This window comes from Dicentrarchus labrax, unplaced genomic scaffold (genome assembly GCF_905237075.1).
Source record: "Dicentrarchus labrax unplaced genomic scaffold, dlabrax2021, whole genome shotgun sequence".
NCBI lineage: Eukaryota > Metazoa > Chordata > Actinopteri > Moronidae > Dicentrarchus > Dicentrarchus labrax.
Window position 1 is genome coordinate 5219081 of NW_026136707.1, and position 20047 is coordinate 5239127.

Below are 20047 nucleotides of genomic sequence, written 5' to 3' on the forward strand. Positions count from 1 at the left end.
TTAATTCTACCAACAAGTTTTGTCTGTGTTGTTACAGGCTGATGTATCTTATTTTTCCACATGTTGTCCAAATATGATTACAGACACATAAATGAGTAACATGTCCCTTCATTTCATGGCCATTGTGACTCAATCCCACATACGCCATACCGTTGCTGTAAATACCCACTAGTGCACCAAAGGCAGTATCAATTCGTAACCATAAATAGTCCCCAATGAATGCAGCATTCACTCCTTGTGCAGTAATGTTTAGGGAGTTATTAGGAATTTATATATAGTTTGATTTTTTTTGTTGTTGTTATATTATATATTATTATTATATATTCTAAAATCAGAAATGTATCATTTTCTAGTGACCAAAATAATCAGCAGCAGGTCGTGGACAATAGAGCCTAAAGTGAAACCTACCACAACCCCAAAGAGGAAGATGGTTTCCACCACCAGAACAACAACAATAGCAGCAGCAGCAGCACCACAACCAGAGACTACCAGAGAGGTGACCAAAAGGAGGAGGACTTTTGACGTGAAGAAGGCGAGCCCGGTGAAGGAGTTGGAGTGGCCGTTTGGAGCTGGAGGACTGACATGGGTTGAAGTGGTAGGTGATGAGAAGCAGGGGAAGGGCTCTGCTGTTGTGGGGGAGGAGGAGGAAAAGGTCACAACAACAATAACAACAACAATAGCAGCAGCACAACAGCCAAAGACTACCAGAAAGGTGACCGAAAGGAGGACGACTTTACAACTTGGAGAGACAGCAGTGACTCCAGTGGGTAAGACGGCGAGCCCGGTGAAGGAGCTGGAGTGGCTGTTTGGAGCTGGAGGACTGACATGGGTTGAGGAGGAAGGTGAGGAGAGGCAGGTGAAGGGCTCTGCTGTTGTGGAGGAGGAGAAGGTCACAGAACCTCGAACAATATTTGAAGATATCTTTGAATTTGACAAATAAAGCTAAATTTGTCCAGTAATAAGTTCTATCCGGGTGGATCATTACAGGACTCCTTACAAGCAATAATCAAGAGAATCATTGTGAATATTTTTCTGCAGATGTTTTCTGTTATTACACACTGCATAGCTGAATTGATTTTTATCTCTTGAAACACGAAGTCTATATCGAAACATCCCTTTTAAAGGAACAATCTTTAAGAATCTTTTTTTTTTTTATATATATATATATAAAGTAAGCTCATTTACTTTATTGAGAGTTAGATGAGAAAATTCCCTCTCAGAGTTGCCTGTTAAATATTAGGCTACAGCTTAACTTAGCATAAATTAATATCCTATGTGAATTAAACAAGATATGTTTTAATTAGTGAGCTTTAGAGGTGCTGGTAGGTAGATTTGATAAAACTTTGTACAATCAGGATAGCTGTTTCCCCTGGTTTTAGCCTTTAGCTACAGCCAACAACTGGTTAGCTTAGCATACATATTGAGAGTGGTATCAGACTTCTTCGCCTTAATCAAACTATTCCTTTAACAGAGTTAAGTAATGCGTCCATTGACAAGAAGACACAAAAACCTCATAAAGCCAAGTTTCTATACAGAATCTGTTAAAAAAAAAAAAAAAAAACTTACAGGAGTCCATTTTCAGATACAAGCATCATTTATTAGCTTTACACCTTGAGTAAATGTTATATTGCTACATGACAGTCATTCTGTACAATTTCTGTTTTACAAATGTCAGGTCATTGAATGTGATAACTGCAGTTTTGACCTATGAAGTAAAATGAACAGTTACAAAACTGTTAACCTACTCAAAACAGTAAATGCTATGGTGAGCCTGGTCTTGAGTATGGTCTTTACAAAAGGTACTATCAAACAAAGTACTTACAAAATAAACTTGGTTTCATAACATCTGAATAACCGTTAATACATTTTGTCATCAGTATTCTTATGAAAATCTTGGGAAGAGTATAATACCAATCCTTTCCATTCATCACAGAGTTAATTTCCCCTCACACATTGTCCATTTTTTTTGAAGGAATGTGACAACAGACAACATCATAATGCCCTTATGAAAACAGACCGTAGCGTCATATCACCTTCATTTCAGACAGGGTTCAGCTCAGGTGCATCCTGGATGGAGTGTGCATGTGTTTTCTAGCACATTTGGGTTCCTCTCCCGTGTTATCCATTCAGGTGTGAAATGCATCGTCCTCAGTAGTACGAGCTCAGGTGGGAGTGAGTGCCGGGATGTCTCGTCATGGCTGACCCAGGATAGATGGGGCTGTTGGGGGAGTTCCAGTACGTGGATGGAGGGCTGAAATAGTTGCCTGGGGACACGGGCATGGGTGCAGGATGACCACCCATGAAGTTCATTTTGGGCTGGTGGCTGTGGTAGGCCTGGCCGTAAGACATCTCAGTCTGGTACTTAACAATCCCCCCTTCCGCTGAGTGATTCTGGTGTGCCTGTGAGATGCCTTGGAAGTCAAATTTGTAGGCGTAGCGCTTGCCGTGCACCTTTGTCATGATGTTCTTGTCATAGTAGTAGCGCAGAGCGCGGCTCAACTTGTCGTAGTTCATGTTGGGCTTGCTCTTGCGCTCACCCCAGCGCTTGGCCACCTCGTCCGGGTCGGTCATCTTGAACTCGCCGTTGGTGCCCTCCCAGGTGATAATGTTGGCATTGTTGCTGTCAGACAACAGCTCAAGCAGGAACTGCCACAGCTGGATCTGCCCCGAACCTGGGAGGAGAAAGGAAGAGGAGGAGTTAAGGAACTGAGCAATAACTTGGTTGGTCACACAAACAAAAACAGAAAATGCACAGAATTATCAGCAGTAGCTGTGTGAAACATTTGTGTCTAAGCATCTTTATTCTTTCACTTTTGGGGGGGGATGTAATGATCTGTTTGTAAATGTCAAGCCATGAGTACCACGTAGCCTTTAAAATTAGCATCAGTATTACATTTTAGTACTTAGGAGTTTTGTTGTGGACATGATTTTCCTTGTAGTATTATGACACACATCTAACATCTCATTCAGCTTATTTTTTTCCACCAAATGTGACCTTTTCACTGTGTGGCTTGGAGGAAGTGATAGACATCGGGGCAGAAACCTACCCACAGGCCTGTGAGCGCTGGGGTCAGGCAGCTTGTATGGACTTTGTTTGCCTGTTCGGTTCTTGGATGAGCTGAGGGCTTGGCCTTCTGTGAGGAAACAGCAGGGCAAACAGTCATTTTGGTGATAGGGAAGCCAGATTTCGTCTCAGTGTAAGCGTGATGCAATTCTGCTGACACAACAGGTGTTGCTTGATGATTACTCCATTTTGGAAAGTAAGTGCATGCCCTTGCTTGCTTTTCCATCATGTTACCAAAGCAGACAGTGTAAAGGCCTCATTTGTGTCTTTGTTGGTTTTCTTGGGGTGGTTTGGATGCTTACCTGGGTTGGCTAGTCGACTGCTTATGGGCCCTAATGTCTGATATGGGTCTGTAAAGAAGAAAAAGCATATTTACATATTTTATTTGCAGATGTTATGTCTTTTGAGCCTTAATTTTGTGAGTTGTGCTCATTGACAGCCATATCAGCCAGATGAAGAAACAGTCGACCTGTCAGAAATATTCAAAGATCTATTGTGCATTTTTTTTAGCCATGCTATTGGCAAGACTTTAAGGATGGCGAGTCAGCCAGTCGGGCCACCACTTTGGTTCAAACTGAAATATCTGTAACAACTATTGGATGGATTGCCTTGAAGTTTTGTAGAGAAATTAATGTGTAATTTCAAAGAAAGTTCCTAAGCTTTGAGCAATCCATTCCTTAAAGCTCTGTGTGTTATAAAAAATATTCATACCTTGAACAATTCTTGGAGCAGGCTCGGTAACTCTTGTGTTGTGTTGGTGCTCCATGGAGGGACCTTCAAATCAAAAAGAAAATTATTGTTTGATACTCATATGTGGTCTGGTTTTTTTTTTTTATTTCCAAAGAGTCAATTTCTGTCCAAAACTAGTAGTTGTTCATAGATGAAAAATTCATCATGATCACTGGTTTCATATCATCCTCAGTTTGGTTGTCATACCTTTTGGCACTGGAGCCATGGTGTTTGTCGGCCAGCTGTTCCTGCGGCTGATCTCATCAAAATTGCTCTCTGCACACGAAAAAAAAACAAGGATGAGACTAGACGTTGACAGGCACGTGGCATAAAAAGCCTTTGAAGTGGACAGTTCAGCCATAGTAAGAAGGAAGTCAGTAAATTGAGACAAAGACAATAAGAGTTTGGAGGTCTGAAGATGACCCACAGTTTCTTGGGCGAGCGTTCTTTTGTCCAGGCCACCCCTGTCGCCACAAGATTGTGAATTGTCTCCCAGGAGCAGGACCCATACCCCCCATTTCCTGCACCGGTGCAGCTGCTTCCTGTCTGAAACTGGCTGTTGACTTTTGGACTCGTCAAAGTTTTGTCAACTGAGGCCAGTGTTGTGCCAAGGAACCTTTTTAGACTTTTGAAACTATGTAACACAGTTCTGAAACTCAACGCATTATTTTTAAATCCCTAAACCATTCAAGTAGTTTAGTCTTTTCTGATGGGGTTGAAAATGTGATCCTGAATTCTGAGCTTTGATTTACACCTATAAACACTCTGGACATCTGGACAATATGACAAATGGGAAATGGTGGCAGTTAATCATGAAATACTGAAAGAAAAGTGTGTCTTTCAGAAAAATAAATTTATAGAAAATATATTGTATTATTGAGTACTTAATGCATCAAAAGTAAAAGTATTTGTGCTCCAGAAAACAGCAGTTGTATCAGCAATAGACACATCAATAGCAATAAGAATGTTCAGTAGAATATCCATGGTTTCACTTCGATACATTAAATGTAAACTGTCATGAAAGCACACAACAAATACGCCATGGCTCATAAATAGCCTATCATATCAATTGATGATAAAGCGTGCCATTAGTCAATCACCATAGCCACTTCCACCCTTTTGAAGTACGCAGCATGTCATCAGTCACAGCCTTCATCTGTTACATCTCAAGGAACGATACAGGCACTCCACAGTGCAGAGGTACATAGATACTGTTCTAACTTATCCAATACACTAAAGAATATCTGCTCACAGTCCACTAGCTTTCTGCTCTGTGTTTGGTTGTACCCAGCGCTGGCTCTTTAAATGGGAAACAAACAAAGTGGATTGGACCAAACGCACTAACTTATTCTAGCCAGAATTTGTGTGCCAGGTAATGTTAAATGACCTGCCCTACGGACATTCAGCTTACTTTCTAGTTATCCAAGATGATGTTGTGATGTTGGCTATAGTAGCAGGAGAGTTGTGAAGTCTGGAGGAGATGTGCTAGCTCTAGTAAACCGCCTCCTCCTTTCTGCAAGTTAGCTGCGTAGCAGGATGTTGTATGCAAACCCACAACATGGCTAAGGTTAATTACATAACCACCATTTCCAGGGTGTCTGTGGGGTATTAAAAAGTCTAAAATCTGATGTATCTTAATCAAATCAAATTATTGATCAGGTTGTAACTACAAAGCCAAACAGAAATGGAACCAATACTGATGTTCCTTTGTATCCAGTATGGATGTGAAATTGGTGATGAAAGAAGAAGAAGATATACTTTATTAATCCCCAATGGGAAATTGTTGTTTTCACTCTTTTTTTCTTTTTTTTTAACACACACACACAGGCTGAAATACATACTTTCATGCACTGGTGGACATGCAAACGGAAAGGAGAGTGGATGATCTCACCTGCTTTCACCTGTAGTCTGGGTTGTTGTGGTGGTGTGTTGTTGGTGGGAGTTGTGGAGTATGAGAACGTAGGGCTACCTGTAGCAAAGACAAAAAAAAAGTCAATATTACATTTTCTCAAAATAGGTGCAACATAAATAGGATATACCAGGGTAGAATTTGTGTGTCCTGAATTGTATTTTGAAATCAAGTATACACATCAAAGATATTAGATGTTGATTTGACCCTGTTGAGGACAGTTTATGGTGTTGCTGTAGTTACTGGATCGCGTAGTACTGTAAGATGTTGCTGTCATTTTGTCCACCCTTTCTATGGTGTAATGTTACCTTGAAACCAGACTAGGACATGGTGGCTGTCTTGTTTAGCTGAATTTCTAACAGTGATTTGCAGATGCTAAACTGTTGCTGCCACGTTAAAAAAATTAAGAAACAACAAACTGATGTAACACTGCTAGTATCAGAAATCATGACGACATATTGTATGCCAAAACCTGCTTTAGCCAATAGGGACAGTGGTTGCAACACCTACTGAAGACAGTAAATTCGGTTAATAACATGGCAAACTTCAGCCTAAACCGACATGTTCTTCCACGCTCAACAAAAAACATAACGAGGACCTCATTAGTACAAAGTGTAATTCTATTATATATAAAGTCTATTATTTTAAAAATAAAGGATAGTGGACATTAAAATGTGTGATGGAAAAGTGATTTCTAAAAATACAACAAAATTAATAACAAATTCAAACAAACAATCAGTTATTTTTCGGAGTCATAGATTAATAGTCAACTGTGTAAAATTTCAAAAAGTAGTGAAAATGCCCATCACAATTTCCGAGATGTCAAAATCCCAAAACATACAATTTTACAGTGAAAAAAAGAGAAAAAGCAGTAATTTGAAAAGCTTTTTTACTTAATCAGCTAACTCTTTTAGTAATTTATTATCAAAAATGTTTAGAATTTTATATCCATCCACTAGTCAGTTAATTCTTGAATCATTCAGCGCTTCAAGTTTCCAGATTGTCTTGTCTTATTTTATTTCTGATCCTGCTTACATGCAGGTAAAATACTCAAAATACTACAGAACAATGAAAAGCTTTTACATTGTCGAAACCAAACGATGTTATCAGCTGAAGAGTGACAGATATGTGAGACACGAGGCGAGCCTTACTCTGTCGGAGGTAACTGAGGTGTGAGAGCAGGATGTCTGCGTTGTACGCCGACGTGAGACGCATCATGTCCTCCTTGGTCATCTTGCACAGGGCCTTGCCATCCAGCGCTTGGAAAAGCATGACGTCCACCTCCTCCAGGACGTACTCCTTGATGGCCCAGTCCAGCCACTGCCGCACATGGTCCTGTGTCCACACCTCAGGGTCTGTCATCAATAGGGTGGAGGGTGGAGAGAGGAGAGATGCGCAGAAATGATCAAAAAAGACTCCAGATCCATGTCTGCATAGAGGATTGGCATAATATCATATATAGCAAGGAAGTGCATGTTGCTCAACTGGACCAGGCAAAGTTTAATTTGTTCAAACAAATTCTGAAGGAAACACTACAACTGGAACAGCGCACTTATACTTAAAAAGTATATAAAATAAGGGGGGTATCTTTCTGAGAACATGGGAATCTCTGATGGACTTCTGGGAGTCCACCCAATCCGGCTTAATGTGCTTTGATTTTATTTAGAAAAGAGACATGCACATCGTTGAAAATTACCATAATTCTTTTATTTCTTATTTATTGTGTTTTTTCCTTTGTTCAGATGTTTGTTTGTTTGTTTTTTGATTCCCAATCATCTTCTATTTTATTTCACTTTAGATGCTACTATTACTTTTCTGTCTTACCCTTATTTGTCTGTACTTTGATTATGTTTGTTAATTGAGGAGAGAAATAATTGGGGGAAAAAAAGACTCTTGATACTCATTTCTAAAATGGTGTCTCCCTTTGTTTGGAGGACTGTGTTTTATAGGGTTAAATAATATTTTAGCTGCCTTACAGTTTGCATATGCGATCCGGGCTTAAAATAGATGCTTTCAAAAGGTCATAAACAGGAAGTTGTAGAAGTTACAGGAAGATGAGTCATACAGAAATCATCAATAACTCTTCAAACTGCAAATATTTGTCCCTCCTCCACTTAAAAAATCTGTTCTGCTTATTGTTACTTCACTTTAATGTCTGACCTTCACTGCGCAGAATGATGTATGTGCAGAGATTGATCAGATTCATCTTCTGAAGGGGGAAAGTTTCTCTGTGCTCACCTTAAATCTCAGTTCAAGATGTGTACAAAGTTAATTTTTGAAGCAGATCATGATCCATTATGCAACTGGAAACATTGACTGAGAATGGACTTTTCAGTCAAGTACAAGACATCTTGTGTCCTGCAGTTAAAACATTTGTATATTCATACATTCTGGATGGTCTTTATACACTGGGTGTGGCTGGCTGTGATACAACTTGTGAAAGCTTTCTAGTGTTTGGACATATAATCAAGTCTTTTACATGGTGAAGGATCCTGTTCGTTGGGTTTCAGTTTCTTTGATACAAATGCTCTTAAAAGAAGAAAAAAGACTAGAGGATGGCAGGAGGTGTCTCATACAGAAACAGTCTGAAGAGTGTTGGGGAAAACATGATTTGTTTGTAGAACAAAGTGCTGAGTAACACCGGAAACTAGTTAGATAGCAAAGTACCAGTTGTGATACTTGATACGGATTGGGTGGTGGGTGGTGGGTTGCAAATAACCACTCTGTGAAAACAGATGCCTGTTTAGTCAAACTCCAAACATGGCTACCAGTTCAGATACCTGTGCTGGTCATATTTGTAGCTTTAAAAACATCTTTAAAGACTGAAACTGCCTTGTTTGTTGAACTGTGGCACTATGGAAATTTAAGACCATAAAATGTCTAAAAAGTCTTCAGCCTTACATTTTGAAGCACATGATTTTAAGTTGCTGTTCTAGTTTTACTCATTTTAATGAAACTTACTGTGTGTTGGGCCCAGTTCTCCACAGGCCACCACCTGCTCTTTTTGATTTCCCTGAAGGTTGCAGGATTCAGGAAGTAAACAAATAATTACCAATAATGCTAAGCTGGAGACGGCCCCAGGGGTCTTTAGGGAAAATGTGATATTTGTTTTTTGTGGTCGTTTTGACAACCTTGTCAGTGTTTCTGTGCACCAGAACTGGGCAATAATATTATAATGTATTACTGTTTAACAAACTAAAGATTTCAAGGCAATTTCAATTAAAAGCTGAAATAATGAGTTTAGTTTTAGACAGTTCTTGTTTCATGTCAACGCATTAAACATTTTGATTGTATTTTGATATACATCTTATAATATATATATTTTTTATATGTGGTTTTGCATTTGTTTGCTGTATGGAGGAAACTAGCTATCGTCTAGCCTGAATATGCTTTTGTTCTGCTGTGGAAAGGGTATTAAATTTACTTTGTCTAGGTCTTAAAAATCATTAAAAGTCATTTTAAAAATGTGCAGGTACCCTGGTTTGAAAGAGCAGTTAACCGTCTTGTTTCATTACTGCTTTCGTCGTTAATTAAGCATTTTTCATAGTGCATTTGCAAGAAGCTGTTTGCAGTAACATATTGTACATCCCATGTCTGCAAATAAATAACTGAGTATACATTTAATATCCTATATCAGGGGTTCCCAAACTTTTTACATGTCAACGACCCTGACAATAGATTGACATTAGACCACAGACCCCGAATTTGAGAAGATGTTGAGTATTTGTTTTTATTTTTAGGTTTCAAGATTACAGTCCTGATGGTTAATCAGTGGTCAAACTATCAATAAAAATGGCCAATGCTATTCCTTCCTTTGCTCCAACTTCCAAAAAAATGTGATAAAAGTTAAAATATTCTAATTGTCCTTTTGCTGGGGACCCCCTATAACCAACTCGGACTGCAGTTTGTAAACCACTATCCTTTATCAGACCGTACCAACCACTAAAGTATTGCCAGCCCCGGATATATACATTCAGATAATCAAGGGCCTGTCATGAACCAGCCAGCAATTCTATGTGGCTGCATCTGTAGATACATTCTTTTATCAATGCTGTTTCTAACCAATATGTTTGGTTAGAAACGTACTGTTTTCTATACAATTTTTACATTTTCTTTGCTTGCAATACAATATATGTACATTTCAAAAGCATTTTTGTTAAGGCAACTCATAAGGGAAAGATCCTATTAGTAGTGTATACATAATAAGAATTTCTAGGAGACAGGGTTGATATTGAATATTTTTACATTTCTACACCTTTTAAATTACTGTATTATAATTAATCTATTATGAAGAAAAGAAGAAGAAAACTCATTTTACTTATAACTTACTTAGTTATAGGCATTGTACTTTTTAAATCTTGTTTTCAGTAGTTGTGTCTCACCCTAAGAATTGTTCATACTTGTGCACTTTTAATAACAGGTTGAAATTTTAAATTCTCAGTATGTTGGAAAAGTACGAAAATATGTCTGATTCAGGAAGGCAAGCTCACTTCCAGTAGCAAACAATGACTGTGAATTGCCCGTAATATTAGGCATGAGCTTTAATTGCCACACCCTCAGGTCCTGATTGTCCTTGGTTAACACATGCTACTGTGATGCAACATCCGTGTATTATGAAGCAGAATGCCTTGGTGCTGATGACTCATTGACGGATCTCGTCACATGCACAGCGCTTGATTTCAAATGGTCCACAGCACGTCTCTGGATCACCGTCTGAAGTGTGATTGCTCCGAAGTTTGACTCACTGAAACGTGCCCACGAACACACTGCTCTGATCTGCTTATGTTATGAGTTGCAAAGGATGATAACAGTATAGGAACTGTGCAAGACCGAGAATGTAAAGTACGTCATCAGGTTGGATCATTGACTCATAGCAAGGATGAAATGGACTAAATGTGGTAGATATTACTACTTGTTTTATAATGAAACATCACATCACTGTCTTTACTCCACTCCACTACTTAACTACTTCTAAAATGAAAGATTAATAACTTTGACAACACTTGAACTGTTGGGTAATTTGTGACAAATCTTTACCTGAAATGGCTATAAAGCAATGCCACATCCTTCCTGTTTGTTTTGTCAGGTTCATGTTCAACTGAAGGATATGGCTGTTGTTATTCCATACATTTCATACTGTCAACAAACCCCAAGAGAAGACCAAAACCAGCAGTCCCGCAATACTTCAATACTCTGGCCTCCCTATCCGGTCTCTTGGTAGAAATGTATTGTTTCATGTTTTAAAAAGGCTTTATAACTCCCCCAAAACAGCTGTACATTGTAGTCTTTAACAGTTACTCTAATAATTAACAGTGCATTTGTTGGGGACTATTATAATCATTATAATGATTTGATAATAAACATTAGTGAGTATTTACAGCAGCAGTACAGTGTGTGTGGGATTGAGTCAAAATAAACTACAGTGGCCATGTTCATGTAATATCTCAATGTCTAGATATGCTCATGAAAACTCTTTTCAAAGCCTGAAAAAACACCCTCTAACAATAGTGTGATTTCAGATGTAGCTACAGGAAGATGGATGATACAAAATTAAAAAGTCCACACCAGCTTATCACACATCTATATCGGCTCTCTTCCTTGTTAACGTCAAAGTTAAATTTACACTTCAGACTTCACACTTTTTAAATAGCGTTCACTTCTAACTCTTATATCATGCTCAATTACGCAACCAGAAACCTGTTTTTGTTTACTTTTGTTTACATGTTTCACTGGAGAATAGTAGTTGGTAGTAGTAGTTTGGGGAAGAAGGGTTAGATGCACAAACATACACTGTGCCCATCTCTGATTCGGTTATTCATATTGCACAAGGCAAGTGTGTGCCAGCTCTTGGGAAACGGTCTTATGACGGTCTTGTGCGAGGATAGAGGATGATTGAGTGACTCAGCTCACCTGCCGGCACGATGACCCTCTTCTCCTCTGTGGCGCTGCTGGGTGGAGTGGCCGTCTGGGGGCTGACACGAGGCTCCGGGAATGAGGCCGGGTATGACATTGGGGCCCCGTCACTGCTCATGTGTCTGGAGCGCTTGGTGACACTGCAGTCCACAGGGGACTCGCGGCTAGAGGAAGAGAAAGCGTTAGGTCAAGGCTAAAAAAGTGTAGAGGGGTAAATAGATCACTAAAATATTTTACAAAGCTTGTAAGTGTTATTCAGTGTCAGCATGCTTCATTTTATTTAGCTCTAAGTCCTGCTATCATTTCAAATAATGAGATGTTGACTGTGGCTGTTAATCTCTGGCAATAGACGATAGAGTTTTGGCTCTGTGCAAGTTTATTTCCTCTTGCAGTGTTTGCTTATATCTTAAGCTGAGAGGAGATAAATTTACACCCAAACTCTTTTGTAGCAACACGATTCCAGGGAAAATGTCTGAAACCGGTCACACAAACTGAATAAGTTCAAACTTAGCCTTGTTAAAAAAATAGGTGCAGATAGTTGAATGTAGTGTGGAAAATATTACTAGTAACTACAGCTGTCATATAAAAACAGTGACATAAAAATATTTCCCCCTGAAAAAATAAAAGTCTAAATTAACAGAAAATGGAAATACTGATCCTTAAGTTAAACACCAAAATTACCATATTTGGGATTTAAATATTTTCAGTGGTCAGTGCTGGTAAACAGGATTACATTTGGTAAGTGAACAAGAAACATTTTAGGGTCTGGAAAAACCCAGATTGTTGACATTGATTGTAACAGAGCTACAGTCAGATTATCCGAGAACCTGTGCTCCCCTGTGGCCTCGGCCAGTCCTGACTCACCTGGTTCCATTGACGTGCTCTGCTCTTTTCCCAGGATTTTGCGCCGCTGACCCCACCCACTCTGGCTCAGTGGCCTCGGGACTCGGCTTGGAGGCCTGGCTAAACGCACCGGGTGACGTCATCTCAGTCTTCATGTGCATGGCCGGGGCTGCGGTGTAGGTCGGCTCGAATATGGGCTGATCCTCACTCACCACGGACAGCGCTTCCTGTTCAACAGAGTCACAGCGGTCAGTGTCTGCCATTAATGTGCCTGGTCACAACCTGTGGAAACTGTCTTTTTCCACATACAGACTCAGTTTATTCCACATAAGATACTCCACTGAACAGAAGCAAAACCTCAGAGCTGTAGGAGTAACAATAAAAGTGCAAAAAGGCTTTAAAGAGTACAGTATTGAACTGAAATGAAAATGTTTTTTATTGCAGGGCCACTAACGTAACCAGATTTCCATTTTTAATGTCCACTCTTAGTTGAGAAGGTAAATTTTATCAGAATTAATAACCACAGTTTGCAGATATACCAAAAGTAATTACAGGAAATCATATCTCCTATATCAGTATCAGGCAACCTGTGGCTCTGGAGCGCACGCCTTGACAAAAATGTTTATGGAAATGAATAAGGTTTATTTTTTTAACACTTTTATTTGTTATTGTTTTAGGCCTGAAGTGATTCTTACATTTTCCAATTGTAAAAATGTGCAGCCATTACACGCCAAAAGTTTTTACTTTTCATCATCTGAAATGTGTGTTACATGTTACGTCCTGACCTGGCGCCTATTTGCTGAACCTTAATAGTAGTGGTTACTAGTCTTGAGTCCCCCGAGCTAGACTAGATTTGTTTGTTTTTATCACCAAAGCTGCTGGCTTACTGATACCTGTTAAGATGGCTATAGCATTCTAATTAAGGCTCAAATAGGTTTTCCAGCTCCAAACAGATGTGTTGTTGTTTTACTCTTTTAAAAGTAAAGGTTGCTGACTCCTGTCCTATATCATATCTGCAACAGCAAAAACCTAAACATTTTGCTACAGAATGAATCACCAAAACACATAATTGGCTTGAAATTGTTAAAAAGATCCATTAAAGATCGAATAATACTTAGTAGGATTGGCTGTTCCAAGTTATGTGGCTATTAATGTTTGTTTGATGGATGTAATTGTTGTTGGATGCACTGACTTCTTTTAAGCAATGCTTCCTACCTCTGTCAAGATTCAAACTGCCACATGCTTTCTTTATGCTCTACTGAGGTGCTTAACATCCTGTAGTATTTCCCTGTGATTGATTAAAAGTTTAAGAGTAAGTTTAAACAAACAGAGAGATACTACTATACTAAATACTCTGCAGTGAAATGACAAGTAAACTGTTCATAAACACTTTACAGGCAGTCTTGAGGGTGTCTAATCTTAGAAAACATCAGTAACCTTAACCACAGTTTTATTTTGTCGTTAGGATTGGGGTTGCGGGGGGGGGGAGGGGTGTTAGCTCAAGGTGGAGTTTAATCGAGATTTAAGTCCGTCTTCCTGTGTTCAGCACCTACAGCGAGGCCTCAAGATGGCACATTCATCCCACGCACTTGGGAGGGCAAACACTGGACTAGTTGTTCTGTCTGCTGCTCAAATTAAGTGTGTGCATGTGTGATGCGACCACGGCAGTCTAAGTGAGTGCAAGTGCGTGTTTGTTTAGAGGAGTTGAGCATTGTCTTTGGGCCTTGTACGTCAGTGCCGTGCTTTTTCAGTGGCCTACAGGAAACCTGGCCGCCATGTGCAGAGGAACCTTTTGGCACAGGCCAAGGGAGAGGAAATGGTGGAGGAGGGGGGCATAGTGTAAAAATGTGGGTCATTTTAAAGTTGGAAAACAACCCCAAAGGCCTGTGGTCAAGGGAGGAGAGGCAGTCGGGTTCATTGGACAGCAAGAAGAGTATAGGCTTGATTGAAGTGCCGCCCTTCTCATTGTGTTTTTCTTCTTTTTGTTTTGCCTGTGTGTGTGTTTTTTATAGCTCAATTGTTGCCTGGGTATTGTACACAGCATCTTAATGCATGGCACACAGTGTGGCATTTCCTGGAGGCTGCAGACAAACTGATACAGAAGTCGGTGTGTGGGATTTCAGCAACCTGCGGCTGCTGTTGCTGCTGCATGGAGCATTTGCTGCTGTGTAATGAATACGCCCTTTTTTTCAGCAAGCACAGGCTAAAGGTTTACAAAAATCCACATTGTTTGATTTCACATGAAACAAATATTACCTGGTACTAGTTGGTCAAGATTTAAAGATTGATAAAAACATATATAGAATGTAAATACAATTTGTATTGTACTCTTATAACATTGCTAGAGATATGGTCTTTTTTAATCCATGCATTCTTCTTACTTTTTAAAATCTGGCACCTACATTACCCAGAACGCAACTCGTTCGCCGACAGGTCAGTTGGACAGTGGTATTGTGCCTCCAGACCATCAACATATAAAAGCTAAACGCTGCGTCTTCATTTCCTCCCCCTGTAAAAACAATTAAGCCAAAATATCCCAGATAATATTTCGCCATTCGGGGGCCAGAGTCTGCGCAGTAGTGATTGTAGCTGGCACCGAGGTATCGAGATCCTGCCCCGTGAAACACCTTTTCATAGCTTCAAATAACTACTTAATTTAATTTTAACATACGTCAGCGTGATAGGATCTATCTAAAATTCCAGTAAATTATCTAAAAACCATCAATGGGAAACATTTATTTGACGTGTACTTTGATTATTTTAGATGGCCCATGTCCCATCTGCTAACATGGAGCCAACGACTTTATGATCTGTACTGCAGTCAGCCACCAGAGGGCGATTGAGATGTTTTGGCTTCACTTTTGGAGCGCTGTCATGTCGTCCATCTTTATAAATGTTGACGCTCCAGAACTCCCACCACCAGATTTTGGTCATTATCAAACTTGCAGCCGCTACTAATGCTGACTCAAGTGACATTACCGCAGTGGCCCGGGTTTGATTCTGACCTATTTTGCTTCATGTCATCCCCCTCTCTTTCTCTCCCCACTTTCCTGTCTCTCTACAGCTGATAAAATAAATAAAAAATATTATCTTGTAAATAAAGTAGGTGTGACATTTAATAATTGTTCCATGCTACCTGGAAGCTAAAATATATTTTAAAAAATGTAAAAATACATGTAGTGTTGCATGTGACAGACCAGGCCTCCATATTGTCCTGCTCAGCTTTCTTTTGACCACACTCCTGTTTTCCTCTTCAGCTGATTGCTTTGTTTTACTTCTGTTGCGTTGTCCTCTTTCCCCCAGTCTTCCTCTCACACACTAAGTAACTTCAGAGGCCCTTTTCTCTGTGCAGAAGTGAAACAGTTGGCCAAAAGGCCGCTGACAGCAAATTCTCATGAGAAGACATGATAGTAAAAAGTTGTATGCCGTTGGTTAAAGATGACTTTTTTAATGTTTTTTGGTGCTCAACACTCAAACTCTTGATATTATCGTGACTTGAAGCCGCTCATCACATTGAGTTTCCAGCACAGTACATGCAGTGAGAAGCTCATGCTTTCACAACCACAAACTCACACTCCCGCTCTTTCTTTATCTTCCCCCTGCGCTCTCTCCCTCTCTTTCTCTCTCTCCTCTGCACACTGATACAAATATACCAAAATGTGGCCTGACCGCTAATGCCACAACTGACTTCCTGTTGAGTTTTAGCCTGTTGCTCAGTGACACAAAACAACTTTAAAAAAAAACATGACCTTCTTGGGGTTGATGCTGCCGTGTGCCACGATGTCCTAAACTTTACACCGGTTGTGTTCACAGTTTGATAGTAAACACTTTTCACTTGCTGTGTGAGAGCACAAACATGAAGTCCTGCATGGAAACTTTTGACATGGCTTGAAGTCAGCAGCTTTGCAGGTTGCATCATGCAGTCTTGCCCAAACTACGAGCTTAGAGCGTGATCACAGGCTGTTTACGACATTGGGGTTCATACTTCTTTTTATGAAATAACATTTTTGATTAACGGTTTAACTGCAGGAAGAGGCTAAACCTAACTACAACACCATGTTTCCCTTACCTAAGATGTACCTAATTTTCTATCTTTTTATTTTTTGGGATAATATCAAAAAGGAATATTGCAACACAGCCTGAGGGAGCTATTAGGTCATAATCATGTTATGAATCAGATATAGTGGGTGTTGGTCCTGTTTTAATGACCAGGAACTCTTTAATTTTAACAATATAAATGGAATAAAACTCTGGAAAACTCCTGAGTGACTCAATCAGTTCATCAGTAATTAAACATTCAGTATTTCCAGGTTGAAGCCTACTTTGGGAAACACATCTGATAACTAGGGCTCCAACCATTGGCTGCAACTAAAGATTATTTTCATAATCGATTCATCTGCCAATCTTTTCGACTGACTAATCGATCGATCAACTAACCGTTTCAGCTCTACTGGTGACCTAAAACCAGCGGCCGCAGGATAAATTTAAGAGATATAATCATAAAATAATATTCAACATTTGAAAGCAGAAATAAAAAAAACATGTTTCTGCTGCACCAAATTTTCTTTCTTTGCTTTATTTCTTATGAATTCATGAATAATTTTTAATCTCTAGACCTGGGTTATTCAAATAAAACAAGGGGAGTGTGTGTGGGGGGGGGACAAGGGGCCCTTTGGTTGAACTGGCCACAAATACATGCAAGAGGCTGCTTCGTTTAAAGGGGTCACAAAACTGCAACCAAGGATGTGGTTAAAAAATACTTTCTTGCAAGCACCAATTATCTGATTCATATTTAAAGTCAGGTTTTTTGTTTTGCTGTTTTGTTGTTTTATGACCTGTTTTAGGAACTACTTAATCACCTCTTCATGTTTGGAAACACCAATGAATTCTGATTTAGTGACATACTTTGGCACCACTATCATCATCCACAGTCGAGCCTGATAAATAATCCTCATTTATTTATCCTGTTTTGGTCCATCCTAAAACCTTTTCTTTGCACTGGACTCATGGAGATGTGATGTGATCTTACAGATTTTAAACTTTAGAGACTGATACTAAACGTATCTGACCTAATAATAGCAGCACCATTAACACAGGATTTATACTTATAGTGATGTGTGTGCCTGTTCTTTCTTTCCACGCCTTCACTGTGTGTTTCTAGACATTAAAAGTATTTTAAGGTGTTTTTAAGCTCCTGTTTATATTTGGGTCTACCACAAATCACCTCCAGATACTTTAGATTTTAATAAACATATAAAATGGGTGTCAACTCGAGGCTATGGGAGAATATTGATTTGTATTAAAAAACACTACACTCACAAAAACAAGGAGTAGCCTCCACCAACAGGCCAGAGATCGAGTTGTGCAAAGGCACAGCCCTGTGTGTTCGCCATTTCTGAGGCAAGTGGCAGAAAGCAGAAGTAAAAGTTAAGGCAAGTTGATTTTGCAAAGGCCTGAGCAGCTGCGCTTTCTGCACACAAACAACGATGCGGTTTTCACATCTCGGAGGCTGGCAGAACGCAGGCCTCTGCAGGCCGCAAACGCCAGAGCATGGTCCGGTTCTCCTTCACCTCCCAGCCTGTGTGAGCGGACAATGTGGGGTTGAAAACAATGCAACGCCTCGATATGTCCACTTCGTTGCTTTCTGGCGAAGCTTTGTTGATTTTTCGACATTTTTTCTAGTCCACGGAGCGGAAATGTGTGCGGAAAGTCTGGGGTTTGAGACAGGAAGCCTGCTGAGTTCAGATAACGACACCTGACAAGTGCTCCCGTTTGCAGCTATAAATTATACTTAAAATAACCTCAAACGCACAATCTGCTGTGGCAGACTACAAGAGAATAATTATCTGAAAAATAATAATTACTTTGCTTTTTTATCAACGAAGAATCCTGTTTGTGTGCCTGCATATGAACAGCCATCAATATACGAAAATAAAGATTTTAACGGACAATATTAATGATTGAAGCTTTCGTTACAGGATGTCCTCGTTCTCCTTCACTGGCCCTTGAATGATAACTTCATATGTCAGAACGAAAATACCTTTACCGTCCAAAATACATCAGCATTCATATAGATATTTGTTTTAGGAACGAAACAAAAGATAAAGGAGTGCAATCTTTAGTTCCTCAATCTACTGAGGCTCATTTTTTAAAGTGTTTTTCTGGTTTTACAATTGGCCGAATAAAACGTTAATTGTGGTTAAAATATCGATTTATTCGTTATAATAAACCGTTTATAACCAATTAGGAACGTCGGTAATAATATTGCATCGCATTTAATGGATTATTCTGCGGGTTGCACGGATATTTTACTGAAGAAAGAAAAAGTTAAAAAGCCTACAGGCCAGTGACGTACATTCGTAAAAAGATAACATGAATGTGGATATTTGTGGCCTATTATGAGATAAGAACTACTTTGTTTCTTCTCTCGTTGCGCAATAATCAGTTTTCAGCGTTACTTTCACCAAAAAGTGCTTTTCGGTTTGAATTCCTGACACGAAGGCCTTTATTTCTGCATTTCTTTCGGAGATAGGCCCAAGACAATGAAACAATTACACGGTGGTCTCCGGATGAGATAAACAGGTGTATCTGTAATAGTGTGAAATGTGAAATACCAGCCATCTGATGGAAATGGATCCTCCTGCTCTTTAAAAGGGGGCTCTCACTGTATCCAAGTCGGTCCATGGCGCTTTCAGGGACACCTGCCTTGTGGGCACCAATAAAGTCCTGCATCCCTTCATTAACTTATTCTTCGTTAAAAGAGAAAGAAAGCAGTTTGTCAACCCCCCCGTTAGATGCTCAGTAATTTCACTCTCCGTGGGTTATTTTTGCGGTCCGTGGAAAGTGCGGGATGAGCTCGATTAAACGCAGCAATTAAAAGAAAGAAAAAAAACCCGAAACGCGTGCGTTTTGGAAATCCTCTTTTACGCGCATAACCGGCCTCCAATTAGTGTTTTTATCTGACTGTAAAGATGTAGTGGTTAGTTGTGTTATTATAGAGCCGACATACAACCACGAACGGGAAGGAAGAGGAAATTTTGTACAAGAAGGAAAGAGTGGGGAGCTCGCATCACCGCCTTGACTCTCTCACTCAGCAGACTCAGAGGCTGGTGTGGGTGTCCGTCTGTCATGTTCACCACCAACAGCAGCAGCGTTTTAAAAAACAATTCAAACACATACCTTTATCGTACAGTCCATTGCAGCAGCCTCGCAGTCTTTGTCATTTAGTCGTTTTTTTTTTGTAAATGTTACAGCTAATTTAGCCTTCTAACCTCACTTCAATGCATGCAGGGGTGCATTGGCTCTATGTCGCAAACCATTGCAGTTACAATTTTTTGCTCACAGACCATAACCGGATGGCAAGTTTTTTTCTCTCCCCCCCTTCTCTCTCTCTCTCTCTCTCTCTCTCTCTCTCTCTCTCTCTCTCTCTCGCTCTCTAAATTGGGAAGTGAAGTCACTCTTAACACTGAAAGCGCTGAAGCTGCTTCTCATAAAACCAGCACTTGCTGTTCAGAAGCGAAAACAAAAGGCTCTCTATATTTATTTGTGTGTGTGTGTGTGTGTTTATATGAGACATGTGTAGTAACATA

The 20047-nt window shown here is 39.7% G+C and overlaps 2 protein-coding genes across 4 annotated transcripts in view; one reads left to right on the top strand and one right to left on the bottom strand.

The window, feature by feature from the left end:
- Positions 1–1582, top strand: part of zp3d.2 (zona pellucida glycoprotein 3d tandem duplicate 2) — a 5462-nt gene extending 3880 nt beyond the window's left edge. Inside the window, exon 8 of the mRNA XM_051406453.1 lies at positions 354–1582. Coding sequence (XP_051262413.1) covers positions 354–940 — 587 coding nt within the window. The 3' untranslated portion in view covers positions 941–1582. The remainder of the gene's footprint in view (positions 1–353) is intronic.
- On the bottom strand, positions 1576–19805 carry fli1rs (Fli-1 proto-oncogene, ETS transcription factor-related sequence). 3 transcript variants are annotated; one of them, XM_051406454.1, is made up of 10 exons: positions 19638–19805; positions 12480–12685; positions 11613–11779; positions 6854–7057; positions 5685–5762; positions 4001–4069; positions 3776–3838; positions 3367–3414; positions 3048–3134; positions 1576–2672 (listed from the first exon to the last, which is right to left on the bottom strand). In XM_051406454.1, the coding sequence occupies exons 1-10, from the start codon at positions 19653–19655 to the stop codon at positions 2149–2151; spliced, it is 1464 nt and encodes a 487-aa protein (XP_051262414.1). In that variant the 5' UTR covers positions 19656–19805; the 3' UTR covers positions 1576–2148. The 3 variants fall into 3 exon arrangements, with proteins under 3 accessions (XP_051262414.1, XP_051262415.1, XP_051262417.1); XM_051406455.1 differs by lacking the exon at positions 19638–19805 and adding an exon at positions 19073–19435; XM_051406457.1 differs by lacking the exon at positions 3048–3134.
- Positions 19806–20047: the final 242 nt, after the last annotated feature.